Source organism: Bombus affinis, chromosome 14 (assembly GCF_024516045.1).
Source record: "Bombus affinis isolate iyBomAffi1 chromosome 14, iyBomAffi1.2, whole genome shotgun sequence".
NCBI lineage: Eukaryota > Metazoa > Arthropoda > Insecta > Hymenoptera > Apidae > Bombus > Bombus affinis.
Window position 1 is genome coordinate 6110955 of NC_066357.1, and position 20868 is coordinate 6131822.

At 36.1% G+C, this 20868-nt stretch overlaps 1 protein-coding gene across 1 annotated transcript in view; it reads left to right on the forward strand.

The window, feature by feature from the left end:
* The window catches only part of LOC126923838 (syndecan), a 226844-nt gene that overhangs the window by 198686 nt on the left and 7290 nt on the right, over positions 1-20868 (forward strand). The window contains exons 2-4 of the mRNA XM_050737732.1: positions 18417-18600; positions 19804-19907; positions 20623-20791. Coding sequence (XP_050593689.1) covers positions 18417-18600; positions 19804-19907; positions 20623-20791 — 457 coding nt within the window. The remainder of the gene's footprint in view (positions 1-18416; positions 18601-19803; positions 19908-20622; positions 20792-20868) is intronic.

The following is a 20868-nucleotide window of genomic DNA, read 5'->3' on the forward strand; positions in this document are numbered from 1 at the left end:
CCTAAAAAAATTGATGGGGAATTATTGAGAGCCGATTGCAAAGATTATTGTGCAAGAAAGAAGATATTTGCATTAACCAGAGATTGCATAAAGCGTTGTTAATTATACATTACAATAGTATTTTGAATATTTTTATATGACTGCATATTGTGTACATAGCGTGAATTTTTGTATTTTTAAATCTACCATAAATGCATGAACATCCACAATGTATTCATCATTAATCCGTATATATAGAGAGAGTGGAAAATATATAAATAGGACAAGTTCTTGCGCTAAATACAAACATGCAGAAATGGCAGCTCGTATACAATGGATTAAAATCACAATTTGCACGCGAAAGTTTTTATCGTTTCACTCGTCATTTACTATTTCAAGCTTTATCAGAAATTCTCATACTTCGTCAAACATTACACGCTCCAAAATTTCTCGGTATTTTTGTACCGAAAATCCCCAAAATTTTCATCATCCTATCTGATAACTCCTTTACTTCAAACTCGGCCAAACACTCTCATACTTCGTCAAATTTTATCACGCTCGAAAATCTCTCGGTGCAGCATTTTCATCGTTCAATGTATCGTCACGTACCTGGGTGGGATGGTCTCTGCTTACATAGTTATTTCCACGTAATTACGGTTCACCGATAGAGAGGAATCAGGCCTCGATCGTGTTTTCGTCGCTTTCGCCCCTTGTCTGCCTCGTCGATCTCGTGCGCTGACCACCCCCACGTATCAAGACCAAACTCGAAACAATGCGACCATCGAAGTCGGTCGAAGCTTTTATTGGCCATCGAACGAGTGACCGGGCAAAACCAAGCTGTGGTGGAGCAAGGTGCAAGAGAAAGAGAAGAAAGGAGCACGACGCGGCTTGACTCGAATTCGAGACGCTCGAAGGCTTATTAAGGTCAAGTGTCATCCGGTGCAACGACTTCTTTTCCACCCCCTCCCCTTTGGTGAAAAGCATCTCTGGGTATCAGCTCAGAATTCGGTAATTTCTTTGTCCGATGTTTCGTGGAATTTTTAATCTCGACCTTCGGTCTGCCGAACGATATTTTTAGATTTTTAGCTACGTATTTTTTTAACTCTATTGTTTAACTAGACTTTTCTTATTTTCGTTTACGTGCGAGATAAGGGAAAATTTTTGTTCTTATGAAAGAAGAAGTTATTAAGTTATGAAATTATGGAAGAATTCAAGCTAACGATTGTTACAATATATGTAAATGTACTAGAACTGATGCTAAAATAGAAATTAGTGTAGATGTTTATACAACGACTCGCGACAGTATTGTTTTGCTTATTTGCGTTATAGAAAACTTTATAAAACTTCGTCAACGCTACAACGAAACACGACCATCGTGATTATGTTGATTTGAAATACGTTCAAACAATTTGATGGACGGTTTCATAATTATAAGGTGTTACTGTGCCAAATGAATACATTAAATACATGTATAACTCGAACTATATTATACTAATTATCGTTTAGCTACACTCGATTAAAAAAAGATTCTTCCAAAGAGTTGTCCTTCCTGTAACAATAATTTTCTTTCCTCTAACACCTATTTCTATAATCTTTCCGCATCTGACCAATCTCGTCTCCACAAGTATCGTACCAAAGGTTTTCTTGTCAACTTTATCGATGAAAACTCACTGTTATGAACGAATTGCTTGGCGAAACGAATAACCCGTCTTCCTCCTTCATCTTCCTATTTCCTCGATCCTTTCAACGATCTCAAAGAAGGAGAACAAAAACTGTCCTACATACATAAAAGGAGGCTAAAGAACGTCTGTTTCCTTGAAGTTAAACAGAATTCCCTTTGTCCCGTGCTTCCAGTTATTATGTAGTTTAATTAACAGAAAACACGAATATCCCGCCGTTCTGTTCAATCCATTTCTTCCGCCATCCGGAGAACGAGAAAAGGGCGAGTATCTCCTCATTCTATTTGCCTCGCCCGTATTACTTTCAATTAAATTGTCCACGAATCTCATTAAACTCCGAGCAAACTTTCTTCGTCGTCTCTCTGTCGACGACGTTTCAAACTTTTTCTTTCCGTCCTTTCATCGTTGCTACTTCCTTCAATTCTACGCGAACTCGAACGGATTAAATGCGTGCACGAGCACCTGACGAATGTCGTACGTCCTCAGCGAACTACGGCCACTCGGAATTGATTAGCTTCATCGAGCAGAAAGGCATCCTATTCTCCTTTTATCCAACAAGGGACCCGCCTCTTTCTTTCTTCCTTTCCCTTTTCTTTTTCTCCTTCGTTGCTCGCCTACTTCCTCGTCTTTTCTTCACGGCCGACCAATTTGTCCGGACACTCGACGTCGCGATGCTCGTCTTTTCTTTTTCTCCCGCGGCCCTTTTCCTACTCATTTAGAGCTCCCTATTCGTCCTGCGACGCTCGTTTAGCTAGGGAACTCCTGGAGGATCCTCCTGGAAGCATTCTGAAGGGCAGCCAGGCCTTCAGACGATGGGAATTAGCGTACAGTCACGTTTGGTAACCGAGGGGACTTGCGGAAGTTGTTGAAATAACTGCTTTGTCCTTTTGCTACTTTCCTTTTTTATGTTGGCGAGTTTATTTCATCGAAGAAATTGATCAATTGTGAAAATTGGTAAAATAGTAATTCGCTTATCCCTTTGTTCTCTCGCTCTCTTTAAATTGACGAATTTATTTCATTGAAGAAATTGCAATAATATATCCTGCAAAATCAATTGTAGTTGTTAAAATCGTTAGTCAGACTTTTCGTTGCTTCTTGTTTAAGATTGACGAATTTATCTCGTTACAGAAATTGAAATAATATGTGGCAAAATCAATTGTGGAAGTTACTGAAATCATTAATCTGTCTTTTTGTTCCCCCCTTTTTTTCAAATTGACGAATTTATTTCATTAAAGGAATTGCAATAATATCTGGCGATATTATTTAATTGTGGAGGTTGTTGAAATAACCGGTCTGCCTTCTCGTCCCATTTTATCAAATGACAGATTTATTTGTCAAGTGTATTTCTTTGAAGAAATTGGAAATAACCCGCTGCAAAAATTACTTCTTGCAAAATCAATCGTTGGAATCGTTGAAATAGCTTACTTGTTCGCTTATACTTTCTTTTTCTTTTTCCAATTGTCGAATTCGTTCGATCGAGGAAATTGACATACTACGACCGATACAAATAACCCGTTTTTCGTAAAAGAACTCGTGAATCTATTCAACATACAGATGAAAAAGTTGAATGAAACAAACGACGCGTACATTTGGTAAATCGCTAATTACCTTCCGTTACGACTATTTCGAACAATGCAAATTGCACCCAGTATGTTAAGATTATCAGTTTTACCTTGTAAAATATGAAAATCCTTTTAATAAATTTTCTACGGAACAGATCTGTTTTTGTGAAATTATAGCGACCCTGTTTGTCCCATTATACTTTTGCATTCCGACGTTTGTTCGACGATGAATTAAACAAATTAAACATATACAGATAAAATTCTACCCGTAGCCCGACTATAATTGATTCGATTAATTCGTGTCGCCGAATTGAGAAACAATTCGCCTACGAGTCCCTTTAATAACCTTCATAAATTATCGTTATCGATTCGCGTTCGTTCGATCGGATTAAAATTAATTAAAAACGCACACATCATTAATAATTCATCAACGAGGGTGAAGACAGAAGCGAGGAAAACAACTGACTCGCAGTTTTGGCTTGCCGAAATATAAATATTTCATAGTCGCATTTTCGTGATAAATTACGCTGGACGATAAAACCTTGAAAGATCTCCGCCTCGCGGAAATTATGTTAACGAAAATACAAGCGGCAGGTTCCGAATCGTTGCAATATTTGCATTGTTACGTTCGTTAGAATATTGTACGGTGAGTCAAAATGTAAATTTAATGGCATTTTAAAGCGGACGTATTTGTTCCGATTATTGCTATTTGCCTGCTGAATTATTTATTCGCCATTTATGGGAATTTCGGGTTGCAGAAGCATCAGAAGGTTTTGAGAAAATAGAATAAACTAGAGGCGAATAATTGTTTCAAAAATCGTAGGAAAATATTTTTTTATATATATATGAATATGGAATACGTTTTTTAGAAATTTGATATTTTTATTTGCAAATATTCGAAGAATGAGAACAGTGAAAAATGTATAATTTCGCTTATAGATCTTGAAATTATTCAAATATAAATGAAATCGAAATTACAATTGATATTATCGATATGTAAATGAAATTTGAATTATAATTGAAATTATCGATATATGCAAATGAAATTGACATTTATTACAATACGATATAACTATGAGCAAACTAAAGAATATCTTTCTACGAATACCTAAGATTACACTTCCGTTTTCAAATATTTGAAAAATATTTTTCGCTAGAAATATGAGTGATACTCCAGGGAATTCTAAGAATAATTAAAAATTCTTTCCACTTCGTTCGCGAATATTCCCAAAACAAACTCCGGTATGCATTCACCGATGAAACTCGGTTCCGCATTATTATTGCATTCCCAGCCGCACGCCGGGGATTGAACTTTCATCAAAAGATTCCCATTACCCCATGGTGCCATCTAAGAAACCATGAAATTTATGATATCCAACGAACACTTCCGTGTCGCGTCACGAACCCCCAAGATTTACACCCTCTGCTCGCTTCCTCAGCCAACTTTCCACTCTTCATCAAGAAAATCACAATTTTTTACGAGAGAAAAAACCAAGGGAAAACTTGCTATTACACACATGTGTGTCTGTACATTTATATGTCAATGTGTCAATGTGTGTCAATGTAATTTATAATATAATATAATATATATATGATCCAATTTGTATTAAATAATTTTGTATTAAATATTAGCTTAACATACAACGTTCACGTTAAAACGCTAAATCTACTGTGATCCTCGAATTTTCATATTTCAGTGTTGTTGAAATTCGATATTTTTTAACGTTAGAAGTATACGATTGGGTGGAAAATAACCGAAAGAACGCGGCAGGTTTCAGTCATCGTTCTTCAACAAGAAATCCATAACCTGACGAGCGAAAAGGGATGCAAAAGTCATGCAAAAAGTTACCAAATTAATTCCACCCTCGCCCTAATATCTACCCCGTATGTCAAAGAATCTAGATCCCTCAAAAAAGGGGGACGAAAAGAGAAATTGACTGGGAAGGGGTTGAGGGGAAAAAAGCGGAATCGAGCCGCAAAGAAAGTTCACCCTGGCCAACTCTGCTTCTCTGCATGCTAAGCGATGAATTAGGCAAATATTTCCCCACATTGCTGGCGGCCACGCGTAAAAAAGGATCCATTCGCTATACTTGACGTGAATCGACGACCCTTTCTCTCCGAACTACCTTGCACATCCTTCACAGCTCTCAGTCAGAGACCTCCCTTCGAGCCTTACTTCCTAACGGTATAAATCGTATAATTCGTTTCTTTTCCCTTCTTAATTTTTTTACGTTGATCCACGTTTTTCGAGTAATTTTCAACCAAATCGTATTTTATGAAAACATTTATCGTTGCTTACGTTTGTAAATTATCCAGCTTATAAGAAATTTTATTTAATTGGCTCATATATCGGTATTAGTTAATCTATTTTCCAAATTAAAAATCCAGTAGATATCAGTAAATCTAAATTGAAATTTTGAGGATTAACAAAGCACATGAATTGAAACAATAAAATTTGAGAATAATTAGAGGAGTCATTAAAACATCCTCAGAGCTCCAACCATTCATTCCTTAAGTATTTCCGAAAACAGCACAAGTACATAAAACAAATTTGCAATGCAAATCAAATTTACTTACAGAAGAAACAAAATTGCATTCCAACAACTTACCAAAATTTATGAAGACTGCATGCAAGCAGAGTGCCCAGCAGCCATAATAAATGAAGGAAACAGTCTACGAAACCAAAAGATGAAAACTCGAGTCGAGTTGGGGATCTTCCTCTTCCTTCTCTCATTTCTTCCAGCATTTCTCTCGAATTAAGTCTCCGTTCCTCTTCCGAATATCTCGTGGATAATGCAACAAGACGCACAGGCGTCTCCCTTTCCCTCATCCCCCTCTGTGTCTTTCCAGGCTCATTAGCATAATTCCCTTTAACGTTGGGGTTTCTGGTTAGATATTCATTAGCGTAATTCCCCTTAATGTTTAGCTGGCTAATGTCCCTCATCTGCAAGAAAAATCTCGGCCTCTCGACACACGATCTTCAAGGAAGCGTATAAACGTTTTAACCGGTGAATTCGAAATAAATCTTTCCAGTCAAGGTCGATAGGAAGCTTCCAGGTGTGTGTAAGCCGCGTCCCTTTGAGAAACCGTAGAAAACCCTTTGAGTTAAGCAGCGAGGCCTGCATCCGAGAATCTTTGGTAGTTAGAACCGAAGGGAAGCCAATATGCTCTGAGAGTCGTTAAAAAAATCTTTGATAAGGCTAGAGGAAGTCCTTGATGAAACCTTCAGGTGCTTGATGAAATTAACTAATGAAATAGAAAACTTTAAATATGGTAGAATGTTAGGAGAGCTGCTTCTACTTGAAAGAGTCTTTGTACCTGCTAGCTTCATATGGCTTTTGTTGCAGAGATCTTGAATGATCTTTAGGGGCTGTCTATCGACTGGAAACCTTTGATGCAAGTCTGTGACGTCTACAATAACACTGGAATCATCTTGGTATTCAGCTGGTGGTTGGTATTCTCCGACGAAAGAAAGAAATTTATAATAATTAAGTAACTTTGAATACGTTTGTAATTGTAATATCACGTCTTGAATTATTACTTTTAAACAATCCTTTACATTAATCTCTTATATAATTTTACAATCTTTAATTATAATCGGCCGTATAGGGGAATGGCAATATTTAAGAAAAGAATTCTCCATTATCGAGTTTGTCATTTTTACAACATTTCCAATAAATCGCCAATCTTTAGAAAGATAATTCTCTACCATCAAATCCACCTGAATATTCCATAAATCTTCAACTTCAACGGAAAATAGCTTTTCACCCTCAACTGCACCCCAATTTCTCAAGAAGAATCCTCATTTCCAGTTCTCGAAAAACAATTATTCTTCACGCTCTGTTCCCTTGGTATTTCTCGCGTCAGTCGCTATCAAATCAAGATCAGCTACTGTTCCTTATCTCGACTAACACTTCACCACCGAATTGCCATTCCAGTCCCATCCAACCGTCCATTACTGAAGATTAAAACATGTCAGCTTCAAACTACTGTTATCCTTTTTTGTCCTCGGGCAAAGCGTCGCAGCCAGCCGGTCTGTTGCATTGTAACAGCGGTATAATTATCGCGATAATTACCGAGACACGCGGTGTGTCCGCGCTTTATGCGTTTCGACGCATCTCCAGAAGCTCGTTAGCAAAGTGGACCGCGATTGCGAGAGTCTAGTCTGACGCGTTTCATGCGGTCTGTTTGCATTTTTTTCTCTCGCGCTACGCGTTTCTTTTTCCTTCCTGCCAACTATAACACCTTTCCATTGCCAGTCCCCTTTTTCGCTTCTTCTTTTTCCTCTTCGTGTTTTCCTTTTTTTACAACGCAGTCTCCTCTGCGGCTCCTAGGGCATTCGACGCGGATTTTCTGGATTCCCCCGGGCTTTCGTTTGCTCCTTGCTCTCCTAACTTCTCTTCCTAGCTCTTCTCTTTGTTCATTCACGCATCCCTGGTATTCCTGCGCGTCGAAAAGCGCCACACCTCTTCTCTTTGCCCGGGACACAATAGGAGCAAGTTTATGGCGTGCTTCTGGAATTGTTTTGTTATATTTTCCAGAGGATATCTGTACGCAGAAAGTACGCGAGAATAATGGTCTCTTTGGCTTAAGCGACCGGCAAAATTAATCGAGTGGTTTAGAATCGACCGACTAGAATAAAATTTGCACAAGAAAAATTTAAGTGGATGCTTCTGTGAATCGTAATGAAAATTAGTTTTGGTAACGTTTAACATATTTTGTAATATTAAAATTCCTCTTCTTCTTTTTTGTTAGAATTATTTCTTCTTTTTTTTCTTAAGATACTGAATCCAATGCATTGCAAACATTTGAGTTCGTTCTGCCTCGTTTCATAGTACGAATAACTCCAATTCTTCTAAAACAGTTAATAAGGAAATACTTCACAGTTGTTAAAATATTGAAATTCGTTTTCTTTGTTGTCACAGAACAATTATTTCTTCTCTTTAAAAATATTGCGTCCAATGTATGTATATTGCGTCCAATGTAGATATTTATTTTATTTCAGAGCTGGAACTTCCCCGTTTCTAAAATTTATATTCAACTTATCACAAAGTATCGTGTATTAACATTTTCTATCTCTAACAATAAAATGATCTTTCTGTCCTTCCTCTATTATATAAAGTTCCATCTGGGTTTGTTCTCCCCTTAATTTCTTCTTCCACCCGTTACACCCAATCTTTCGACTTCGCAGCCCCTTTCCTTAATCTCCAGAGTGCAGCTGGATTTTTCCAAGCAGCAGTCGCTTCCTGTCTCCGCAGTTTCCTCCTTTTAAAGTTCACAGTCTCTGCAAGTGTTCAGAGCCAGCTGATTTTTCTTGATTTTTCCATTTCCTGGAGGATTTCGGTTTCCCTAGACTTCTTCTTCACTCCGTTTACTTCTGTTGCCGTCTTTTATTATCTTTTATCGTCTTGTTTTCCTTTCTTTTATATTTTTTCTTTATTCAAGGATACCTATCCCGCGGTTTCACAATGTCTCCGGTGATATTTTCGTTTGTTTTGTCCCGTTGAAAATTTTCATCTCGCCTTCTCCGCGACCAATTTCCTTCTTCTTGCGTGTAGATATCTTAATCTTCACTCAGTTTCCGTGTCAGCTCCTCGACATTTCGATCTCGAATATCTAGCATGTCTCAGCGGTTCGTGAAGGTCATATCAACGCTGAAATTACCAGATAAATCAGCAAGTATCCTTTGAAACGTTGTACGCAGTTGCAAATCCTTTAGCGGAGCTCTTGGTATTATGCTTCTATCAAATTATCAATGGTTATTTAAAAAATGTTAAAAACCGATCATACAAAATTTATTACAATTTTATCATTGCAATTTAATAAACGTTCTATGGTTAATATCGGTAACGAATGGTTACGATATTTATAACAATCAAAAAAGTAACCAACAATAAAGATAAAGAGTAGGTATGAGTATTTGATCATTTGTTAATCTTTTATCATTAAGATATGTATATAAGTGTATATATGTGCATTATATGCATACTATAAAATATAGATCCTCTACATAAGTATAGAAAAAATATACGTATCAATAAAATAAACAATTATAACGAATATACATGTACATATGTAGATTGAATGTACCATACACCGAATTATACCTGTCTTTTATTGGCAAGCCTTACAATGTACCTGCATAAAAATATTTCTATGTAGACTGCATAAATCTAACATTGCATGACTTTTAATATTCCATTTTTTCACATCATTTAAAAATTAATTCAATTTAACAATTTTTTTTTAAATACCAGTAAATAATAACCCAACTTATTTTTTATAACTACATATACCAATTAAATATTAAAAAAGAATAAATCCTCTAATTCATTCTTTTTTCATTAGAAACATTAAACTAGCTCCTCATTAAATAAAAGATTGATGTTTGAACAGCATCGTACAGATATTACATATTATATTGTATCTCTATGCTATGCAATATATCTCTTTCTCTACTGCGAATTCGATTTCTAATTCTCATTGTTAGAGCGCATCCTTTTTCACACCGCAGTTGATGACCCCTATATCGATCTCCGTTCCGTCATCCATCTATCTCTGTCGACCGGCTCTTTGTCGACGACAACCCCTGATCTTTCTTCCCTCTTGCCCCTTTTCATTTATACTTGAATTATTTCTGCGGCGTCCTTTGATGCCAGCCGGACATCCAGTGACAAAGGTTGCCTAGCCATGTTCGATTTTCACGGACAGGATTCGCGAAAAAAGAGCGACGGTTTTCACGATCTGTCAACAGAACATAGCTTTTCGCCGTCAAAATATTCCGCGGTCATGTCAAGTACAAATCCCTCTAATTACGATGTGAAATTTAATCGAGCATCGCGGTTCCTTGGATATTTTTCGAATTAATGAGTCATTCCTAACCTGAAAAGATGCGTAACGAGAATGATTAATTATTTGCTATTGTTTCTGCAGAAGGTATATTCTCAGAAGTATGACATAAAATTTAGCTCATCCGATGCTCAATTAGCCAAAAAGTATAACCAGAAGAAAAAGATTAGAAAGGAAAGTTTAATGTTTAGACTGCAAAATTAGATTTCACAAAGAAATTACATAAAAAATTATACGCGTTGGAGATTTACAGGGGATATTACTAGAAAATCTAATACCAATTGTTTCTCGTCGTAAATATAACACTGATCGAAAACATATCTAACCCTAAAATGATATTTATGACGTTGCTAGCTACGAAACGTTATGCTTTTCTTAACGGAAATGATTTTTACAATAGAATATTGATCGTTTTATTTACATTCTTAATCTACGTCCTAGTTTATGAAATATAACAGAGAAATAAGAATTTGTCGTGCGTTTCTCTTATATTTATAAGTTTCGGAATTGTCTAGGATTAACACATATATAAATATAATATCCACATAGACATATACATATGCCACATTTGGATCTATATATATAATTCGTTTATTGTACGAAAGTAGTTAAATGACAATCTGTAAAAGATGACAAAAATTCCACTAATATCATTCATACCACTTGTTACTAACCTCGTTACTGTTGCTGACTGTTATTTACCATTACAAACAAATCCATTATTCACATCCGGTGTATTCGCGCACGTGGAGGCAAATCTAATAAGTTACACAGTAGTAGGAACTCGACGAATCGTTAAACGTTGTGATTCTCGATTCAAAGCAGCTCCGAAATTAACCAACACGAAATTGTATTTCATGCTGAACTAGCTAATTCCGTGGAATGGAAATGATGGCGTCTTTATCCTCGGTTACAACCAATAGGGGAGGGGGCGGTAGTGTCGATGGTCGTGTGCTGTGCACTTGACACCTTACTTTACCGACATGTCGAGGCGCGAAACGATAATCTATGTGGTTGTTTCGCGCGTTTCCACCGATTTGTTCAACCGGAAACTGTATTCGGAATTGGGAAAGTGAAACCCGATAGAAAAAGCAGCAAACAAATTCCACACCTCTCGTTATCGTCCGCTGTTAATTGAATCGACTGGTTCAGTCAAGCGATTTTAATGTCATGGAGAAACAATGAACCGCGTGTTAAGTGTTTCTATGAAAGCGACACGACTACGAATAAAAGCCAACGATGGATAACGAACGCAATTACATCTTGATGAAATAAAAAAGTTTTGACACCATCGTAAATTCTGGTTGATATTTGCTTTAGTTGAAATATATAGTAATAGTAGGTTTGTGTTTATTAAAAAGGATATTAGAATTTCTGTTTGAGTTTCATGGAAATGAGATTTTAAGAGCAGCTTTATCCTGGTACAAGCACACATGTAATATACATACATACTTACAAAGATTCAATCGGAAGAAAGTAAATCGACTTCTTTCATTGCTGATGGTATAGAATTTACCATGCATAGGAATATTTTGAAGGAAGTTACGGGTTGATGTATGTACATACTTTGACCATTTACGAATATTTCTGAATCAAATAAAAATTAAAAATCTAAAAGACAAAATAGAAGAAAACAGTGACTTTACAGTTTCAAACGCAGCATATTCTTACAAACATATCAAGCGAGACAAAAAGGACGGCTATAGAACTCATGCAAGAGACGAAAACGCCAAGCACAACTTACCGCCAAATTTTCCGGTGATACGATTCAGACACAATCTATCAAGCGGAAAACAAAATTCCGAAGCAAGCTACCACTTCGAACTACAGCCTCTTCCTTTCTTCTTTCATACGAACGCACTTATTTTCTCATTTACTCAGGTACACTTTGTCTTCCCTTCTCCTTCTCGAAGTATGTATTTGCTCTGTTACGCACCTAATGAACCGTTTCTGCTCCCTTTGCCGGAGATTCGATCTCTCTCGTACCAGAACCGAACGAAATCTAATCGGTTGAAATTTCGTCCAGGAAGTTCGGCTGGAGAAGCACGCCAGACACTCCTCTGCAAGTACGAACAAGTCTTCTGCTTTCCCTGGGTAAACCAACTTCATCGGCAATCGCCCAGTTTAAATATTCTCTTATTGCAGAAATTCCATGGTTATTAATATTTGAATCTTATTGTTACATTTTAAAAAGACACTGTTGCGTTTCTTCGATGTTTTTAACATTATGAGGTTAACCTAAAATGAAATACAAATATGAAATATATTTGTGATCTCTGTGAAGCCTGTACTAAATATTTTGTAATTTCTATTTTCTTAGTTTCCATCTTTTTTCTCACTTTCTGTCTTTGTAATTTCTTTCTTCTACAATCGAGGGTAAAAATATGTGAACAGGCACTAGTAGTGAAGGTAAGTATGAATGAGGTTTAGTCGAGTTAATACTAGTGTTATATAGCAAAGTATACTTCCGCTACGTGTTCACTTATTTTTGTCCCCGACTGTATAACTTCAGACATGTTTCAAAATTTCCTAATATAATAATGACAAACAAACGTTATTACAGTGCTAGTGAAACTCCAAAATATTCATAAAAGGTGTCTCAATTAACGATCGAATATTTTAAGATTAGAAAGAACGCGTTTGCAATTATCCTTACCGTATTCATGCTTTGTACATAAAGCCCGCGTATTTTGCTTTCGACACATCGATTATTGGGAAATAGTGGTCGCAATTTTAGTTTCCATTCACCAACAGCTGTCGACTGATTTGATCGACCAGCAATTTTTCTGTGCTCGAGCAATAATTGATTTTGCTTCCACTTCGAAAAATCGAAGGTGGAGGTTATGTTTTTCGTATATTTTCGATTACTTGGTCCCCCTCAGTCTTACCAACGCAGGAATTGCATAGTTGTAGGATGTTTGATTTATTTCGTTGTACGGTATCTGTCTCGCCGGAAATTCATCGCCTTGTCGTCTTTCAAACATCCGGTGTTATCTTCTCCGTATGTAAACTATGTAAAACAAAGCAGACGTGAGAGCGTGACTGACGCCGAGCAATGTATATATACTACTATATACGAACGGATCTCCAAGGAAACTGCACATGACGAGTTAAGATCCACGAATGCGGATTCAATATGAAAGATTCCGATTCTATTCAAATACGCGGTACTGGCTGTGGGAGCGCGACACATGTAGATACGTAGAGTACGTGTAGTTGCGTGCTCTGACCGAACAGGTGGATTTCAATATCCTACAGTCCTACAACGAACGAATATCGAACGGATCACCTTATCGTGCGACTTACCGTATATCTCGAACTCTATCATGTATCGACTTTGAGAATCCTTCAGCGTCTGAGTCTGCACAAAGAGATGAAAAGGAGGTAAAAAATAAAAATGCATTAACGGTTGGAAATAAAATGCAATATAGAAGATATAGAGTATATTCTTAGTATATTCCAAATGATTGATTCTTTAAACAATTTTATACTCATAATTAAGTATGAACTAGAGTAGAGTCAAGTTAATTGATCACGTTGGGGCCTTACCTAGTTAGTTATCAAGAAAGGTTTTAGGAAATTTCTAATATCTTCCCTGTGTATTACTTCTTAAGTGAGATATAAGTATCTGACAAATTTGTTTAGTTTATATTATATCTGACACCAAAGACTCGCTTTACCAAATCACTTCCAAAAACTGGAGGGGTTAGCAAGGGCCAGTTAAGATGGCACTACCGTATTGACCATCAGGCGGGGTAAAAAATTCGAATAAAAGTAGGGTATCTGGTGGTACGGTCCTGGCCAGGTCCTCCCGTTTTATACGTGTAAAGGAGCTATATAGCGTAGCCTGGAGCAGTGCCGTCTACAGGCCCGAGCCCGTACTACGTCAGTGCAGTCACCACTTGCCTCAAAAGCGTATCGTGTCTTATCTGCCAAAAACTGCTCGATTCACAGCGTTAAAATCGAGGACACTCGTCATCACCTCCATCTACAGTCTTGTAAGTAACCTCGTAGTCCTTTGTTGATTCCGACTAAGGTCGGTCCTCATCAAAACTTATTAATTACGTTTGCCGCGAAAATCGTGTAAAAAAAAGGCGGGACAAGTGGATCTCGAGAGCCTTGACCTTAGCCTTTAGTCATTTGCATGCAAACGTAGCCGCATTGTTCGCTTTTCCAGCCGCGACAATAAGATAAACGAGGGGAAAAATAAAGGAAATAGAAAGTAAAAAAAAACGCGTAATGCGGTAGAATGCGCGAAAGAGGTCGATAACATCGCGCGCCCGCGCAATTCTTGCGTTTCTTCCGCAGACAGCGGACGAAAAAAGTGGAAGAGAAAGCGGATCTGTGCGTGAGGCCAGACTACGTGAATTATCGCCAGCGAAATACACTGAAAATCAACCGTGTGTCCCCCAGAAACAGGCTAAACCGAACAGTTACGTATAATTGTTTCGACGTGGTGAGTAGCTGGCCCAGGTCGAGGAAGAATTTCGCGTTATCGATCAGCTGCGAGGGACACGCTCGCCAATGTATCCGTACGCACAATCGCCTGCACCCGGTGCATCGGTCGCGGACGTTGCTCTTGCAACTTTGTGCAACCCTAACAATAAGTGCCGATACTTGGTGATACTGTGATTGATATAATGGTAGACAAGTATTTCGATTGGTTGGTTTCAGATTCTGTAAAATAATCATAGGTTAGTGTATGGAAATTGTGGTCCAAGGTTATACTAGAAAATTCTTTCAGTAGATTCTACCGTCAGAACACCCTCTCACATATTTGAATTTAATATTATTAAATGCTGAAAATGAATATTAATGAAATTTCACAAGTTACTAGTTAGAAGTTACCAATACTACTAAATTCACTTGTATAGTGTCCAGTAATAACAAATGGTAGTAAAAGAAACGAATAAAATTTTACAAGTAATTTTTACAAATTACAAGCTACATATTCTATTTTATGTAAAGGTATAAAATCGTCAATAACTTGCACATTGTAATTTCAAAATTCATTAGTATTGTTAATTAGTAAATTATTATATAAGAGAGCAGTTTGATCCATTCACTGGATTGTCGCTTTAAAATCGTACCTATGCATAAAATCAGTCATGAAAAGGACTAATATATATTTCGTTATCGATTTTAATTTTATAGTATTCATATAGTAATTCTGGATATTTCTGCATTGTGAATGCTCGATTTAATTCAATGTAATATAGAATAATTCAAAATTTAATAAAGTAGTAATCGTTCGAAAGTAAAGTTGAGATGAATATCTTTAAAACGATTACATATTACACGTATCCATTTAATAATTTTTTTAATGTTCACATTCTCAAGCAACATATAATTTTGTTTATAACAGTTTCTCTTTTTCATCATTTATTTTGCTTACTTTCCGCCGTCAAAACAGTCTGCACGATTATTACATACTTCGGAATTAAATCTTCGAGGAATTTCATGTTTCCCCTTCTTTCAATCAACGCTACCAGATCGGTATGTCACAACTGTGGCGTAACCCAAGATATTTTCAGTTAAGAAAGTAAAGAGGTGGTCGCTATAAAATTGAAATTATTCGCAAAGACTGAAACCGAAAGTTTTTATACTTTGTATCATTGCACAATTTCGCTCTCTGTTACCTACTATTTACATAATCGTAGAATTTTATAGTTTCTTAACGTGCAAATATACTTTCTACGATAAGTGAGATATAAATATTTATTTTAAAAAATAATGAAAGGTAATAGGAAAAATAAGAAAATAATAGAAGCTAATATAGATTATATCATCGATCAAATAATTGCCAATTTCTATAATAACAAAATTATGGATTGTATTAAAATAAAAACGCACGAACCCTTAGTTCAACCGAATGCAATGTTCGAATTACAATGACCAATAAACGAATAACTTTTCGATCGGAAATCTATTGTACGATCGAACACATGTTATAATACTCCGCTGCATTCAACAAATGCTCTTTTCAGTAGCTGAACGGCCGGTCTATGTAAACACGGACGTACCAGATGGCTGCTTTGCAGCGACTGTGATTAGTTTCTTTTAGTAACGTTCGAAATTTCGGAATTCGAGAGTTTGGTTGAATGCTCGTTCCTATTTGATTGTACAACGTGTATGTAAACGTTGCATTCTGTATGCACACTTGTGTTTCTCTTTCAATCGATTGTTCCCCACTGTGTCGCTGTTTCCAAGAGATACTACGATTCAGTGGACTATTTTGATTACTTAGAAAGGAAAGAGGAGAAAAAGCTCGTCAATAATGATCGAAGAGCACACGAAAAAGGTATAAGTCCATTTTTCTTGATTTTGTTACTTTTACACCACTTGGTACCTGGAAAGAGATATTTTAATACGAAATCGTTGAGGAAGAGGATAGCCTGATAAAAATTTGAAAAAGTCTTTTAAAAATGGATGCTAAAGCCACAATGTGTTTTACAAAACACGAATCCCAAAGTCAAATGTAAATATAATTCTGATGGATAAAAGATTATAGTTCGTACTTCTTATCATCTTATTATTTTGAGGTAAATAAGAAAATATAATTCATTTCTATTATTAGCTAGGAGACAATGGTAGAATATACAGGGTGGTTGGTAACTAGTGGTACAAGTGTAAAGGGAGTGATTCTACGCGAAAAAATAAGTCGAAAATATAGAATAAAAATTTTTCGTTTGAGGCTTCATTTTCGAGAAAATCGACTTTGAATTTTCGCTCGGTACGCGTGCACTTTATCACGTCTCGTTATAACGGCTCTCACTGTAGATCGTTGTCTCGATGGATATTATCGCAGTTTAAGTTTGTTTTTGCCGTAACGGAAAATTAGTAATACATAATGAAATAATATGAAGTAATCATAAAGTTTATTATTACAAAAATTGCTGAAAATGTTGCCCATTCTGCGGAACACATACTTCTACTCTTCTAATTAAATTTCTATGAACATTTTCTAACGTATTCGATTGTTTTAAAGTATGAAAGGCTACAATAATCTTTTCTTTCAATTGCTCGCAACTTGCGATTTGTTCAGAATAGACAATTGATTTAATGTGGCTCCATAAATAAAATTCAAAGTCGATTTTCTCGAAAACAAAGCCTCAAACGAAAAATTTTTATTCTATATTTTCGATTTCTTTTTTTGCGTAAAATCATCCTCTTTCTTCTTGTACGATCAGTTACCAACCACCCTGTATATCGTTAATTTATCATGTAATTTCTTATTATGTGAATTAATTTCAGTTCGTTGAAAAATATTTGTTCGAAATGAATAGATGGAAGACACATCGCTAATCAATCAAGGAACAATCACGATAATCGCATCATTTATTATTCTGGACTTAATTGCACGTCACTATAGCATTCCACTACCGTTGAGTAACCGGAAACCACCGCTTGAAGTTTCCTTGACATGTTCCGCAGACATACTATTATTAATCATTGCGTTCAGGAATGTTTTATTTTATATCGATCTTATTATACCCCATTATCACCATATTATTACAATTCTAATTTGTGGCAATGTGTTTCATTGTTATCCTAATATAGATGGTACTATGGGTGAATTTTCACACTCACTGTCAGATTATAATTATTTCTTTTTAATTAGAAATAAAGTGGAAGCTACATTTTCTTCAAAACACGCACTTATTCATAGACAAATATAAAATACGGGAAAATTAGAAAAAAGATGCTTATGGAATGGTACGTTATAAAAGTAATATGAGACTTCGTATCATAGTTTTCACTTTATAGTTCTTTCTGATGAATTTTCACTCATGGTACCAATTATTGTTTAATAAGAAAAAATCATTAAAATAGAAATATATCCGATGGAATAATTTTAAGTAGCTCTTGTTTAACTTGCTATAAGGTCGTGTTATACAAATGGTTGAAGCATGGGATACGAAAATGGCATGTTCCTTTTTGTACCTTTTTCTTGTTAGACACGATGCTACGTTAAAGAGCCACGTAAAGAAGAACAAAATCGGGTTTTCACGACATCGGCGTTGCGTAGAGTAACTCGATAGCAGAACAGACGAGCTTGTCTGTCAGGAATGGATTCTATTTGGGGGCACAAAGAGTGTCGTCCAAGTATAAAAAGGGTCCAGAAAAGAGACGAAACGAAGCTGTCCATATGGTTTCGTTATAGAACACAGATCCCCCGTGTTTTTCTCTTTTTCACTTTCTTCGTGATCCTTTAATCTTCTGCCTATACAAAAAATTTATGTACTCTTAAAATATTGTTTTACGCTAGCGGCACATTAAATAAAATAAGATTTTTCAGGAAGATGCTTAAATAGAAAAGTAAAAAATTCTGTTCTTTTTATTGCAGAAGGATCAAAACGAAAAAGAGAGGACAGCGGGAGGAAGTTCGACGTACAACACGTCGGACGACATCTATTTGGACGACCAGGAATTTTTAGAGGGATCTGGTCGAGGAGGCAGCGAAGGTCGCGATACTGAAGCATCCGGAAGTGGCCTTGGACCGGACGACGAGGACGGCGACGACGATCACGGTAAATATATTTTTTATTTATTTATTTCTTACTTTATCAGTCGACTGTGAACATTTACGCAAATTTATAATTTTATTAATACAACTAAAAGAATAAGACTTAAAGAGAAATTTGTATACTTTCGATATTTTGTATTTACAAATAATATATTTTATTATATGCATTTTTTAATTTTCCATAGGCGCATAAAAATCTGCAGTCTATTTATTAGTTCTCATCCTTCAGGATATAACAAGACAAGAAAAATGTAGATATTTTACAGCTATTAAAGTTTCATCGAAAAAAGTGTGATACTAATCATTAACTTCGGTGTTATAGGAAGTGCAGTCACTCCAAGAAATACGGAGAAGTAAAACAATTATTTTTTAATTCTTCTGCACAAAAGTTCCGAGAAATTCGATATCGATAAACTTCAGATCAGACTAGAACGTAATTACCTTCCATTGTGAGTATTTCAGTTTAGAGACAAATAAAAAAAAAAAAAAAAAGGATATTGGAGTATTTGGGCTGCGAAACAATCGAGCATCATCCCGGCTTTTTTCAAAAAGCTACTCATCCGTGCGAATTCCATCGTCGATCGAAAAGCACCAACCAGAGATCGACGGCACCGAAGAGTTCACGTCCTTCTATTTTGCTGAAAATTTTTCAATAAAAGCGTGGCTCGCGGAATGCATTGTATGCGGCACACCAACGGTGCGCGTCACGCGATTCCCAGAAACGTTTCCTCTTTTTTGTCTCCATTTTTCAAAATTGCCAAGCTGGAAACGCTTCACGTTTTATCGTTTTCCCATTCAAATCTCTCGATCGTTCCAATGATCATCTTTGACCATCAAAAGTACTGGGAAAAAGTGACGAACAATTTTTTTATTACTCACATATTGGGTATTTCTTTTGCGATTGTTACGTTTAGAATGCGGATTTTTATGCAAACTTATATTTTTCTTAAAGAAATTAAAGAGATTTACTTCGCCCACTAAATACTAGTGCAAATACTTTAGATATTTTACATATTTTTGCATTTATATATTTTGATAAATAAATAAATGCAAAAATGCATGAACATCCACGGTATAATTGAATGCGGTTGCAATTTCTTGCTCTTGCTTTTTATTTAATTGGCAAGATAATTGCTTAAAGTCTTTTATTTAGAATATTTAACAGTAATATAAGGAGCGAATTACTGTTTCCTCTTTTCTCTTACAGATTTTAATACCAACAACAGGATAGAACCGCCCCCTCAAAGGCCGGTAGACCAACCAAAAGTACCATACTCCATCGACGAACCAAGTGTTAAAACTAAGGAACAGGTGAATATGGCTAAAGTTTTTATGATTAATTACAAGCTCCTGTCAAGGTATCTTTGCAAGATTAAAAATCTTCTAATTTATTATTATAGTTCCTAAACTATTAAACATCGTCCACCTTTCTAAACTTATCAAATTTATCATATTACAAATGGAAATTTCATACATTATCAAAAGATAAAATACAAAGTAATTAATTAAAACAGTACATAACATTTCAACATGCGAAAAGGTGTATTTTATTCTAATGCTATTCTTTGACTTTTATATTTCAATTTCACCTTTGTTTCAATGAATAAGAGAACTTTTAATATCTCACAGGAGGTTTCAGCATCCAATGAAAACAAGAAATCAATAACGATCCTATCATTTTTTTTTTTTTTTTTTTTTTTTTACAATTGAAGAAATCTGTTGACAATAGAGAAACGAAACATAGCGAAAATGACTCAAAGAACGTAGCAGGTTTAAGTGTTATTTTGTTATAATTAGTTTAGTGAAATACTATCCGACATGTTCAGTTCACTATAACCCACACTGTCATTCATTGATCCTTTTAACAATGAAAAGATACGCCTTCCCTCCCCTAATTTTACGCTAAGGGAAAGCCCACCGAGACGCGTGGACGTTAAGGCGGGTTATTAGATTTGTTCGAAAACACACCTCCTGGCGAACCTCCGAATTAAACGGATTAAACTGATTAAGCGGTGTACCATTGCAGACGATCATCGAGCCCGTAAACCGACCCGACAACGAGGTCGATGTAATCGAGCCCTTAGATGTCGAGGACGACTCGGAAAGCACCGACGACCATCACGACGTATACATCATGAACCCGAAACACGAGGACCGTGCCAGCTCTTTCTTTGCTCAGCCAGGTGTGCTAGCAGGTAAGTCTATCTTTCTCATGCTCTTGTAACTGGTTTTACAATTGTAAGCAGCCAAGAATTAAATATATAAGCGTACG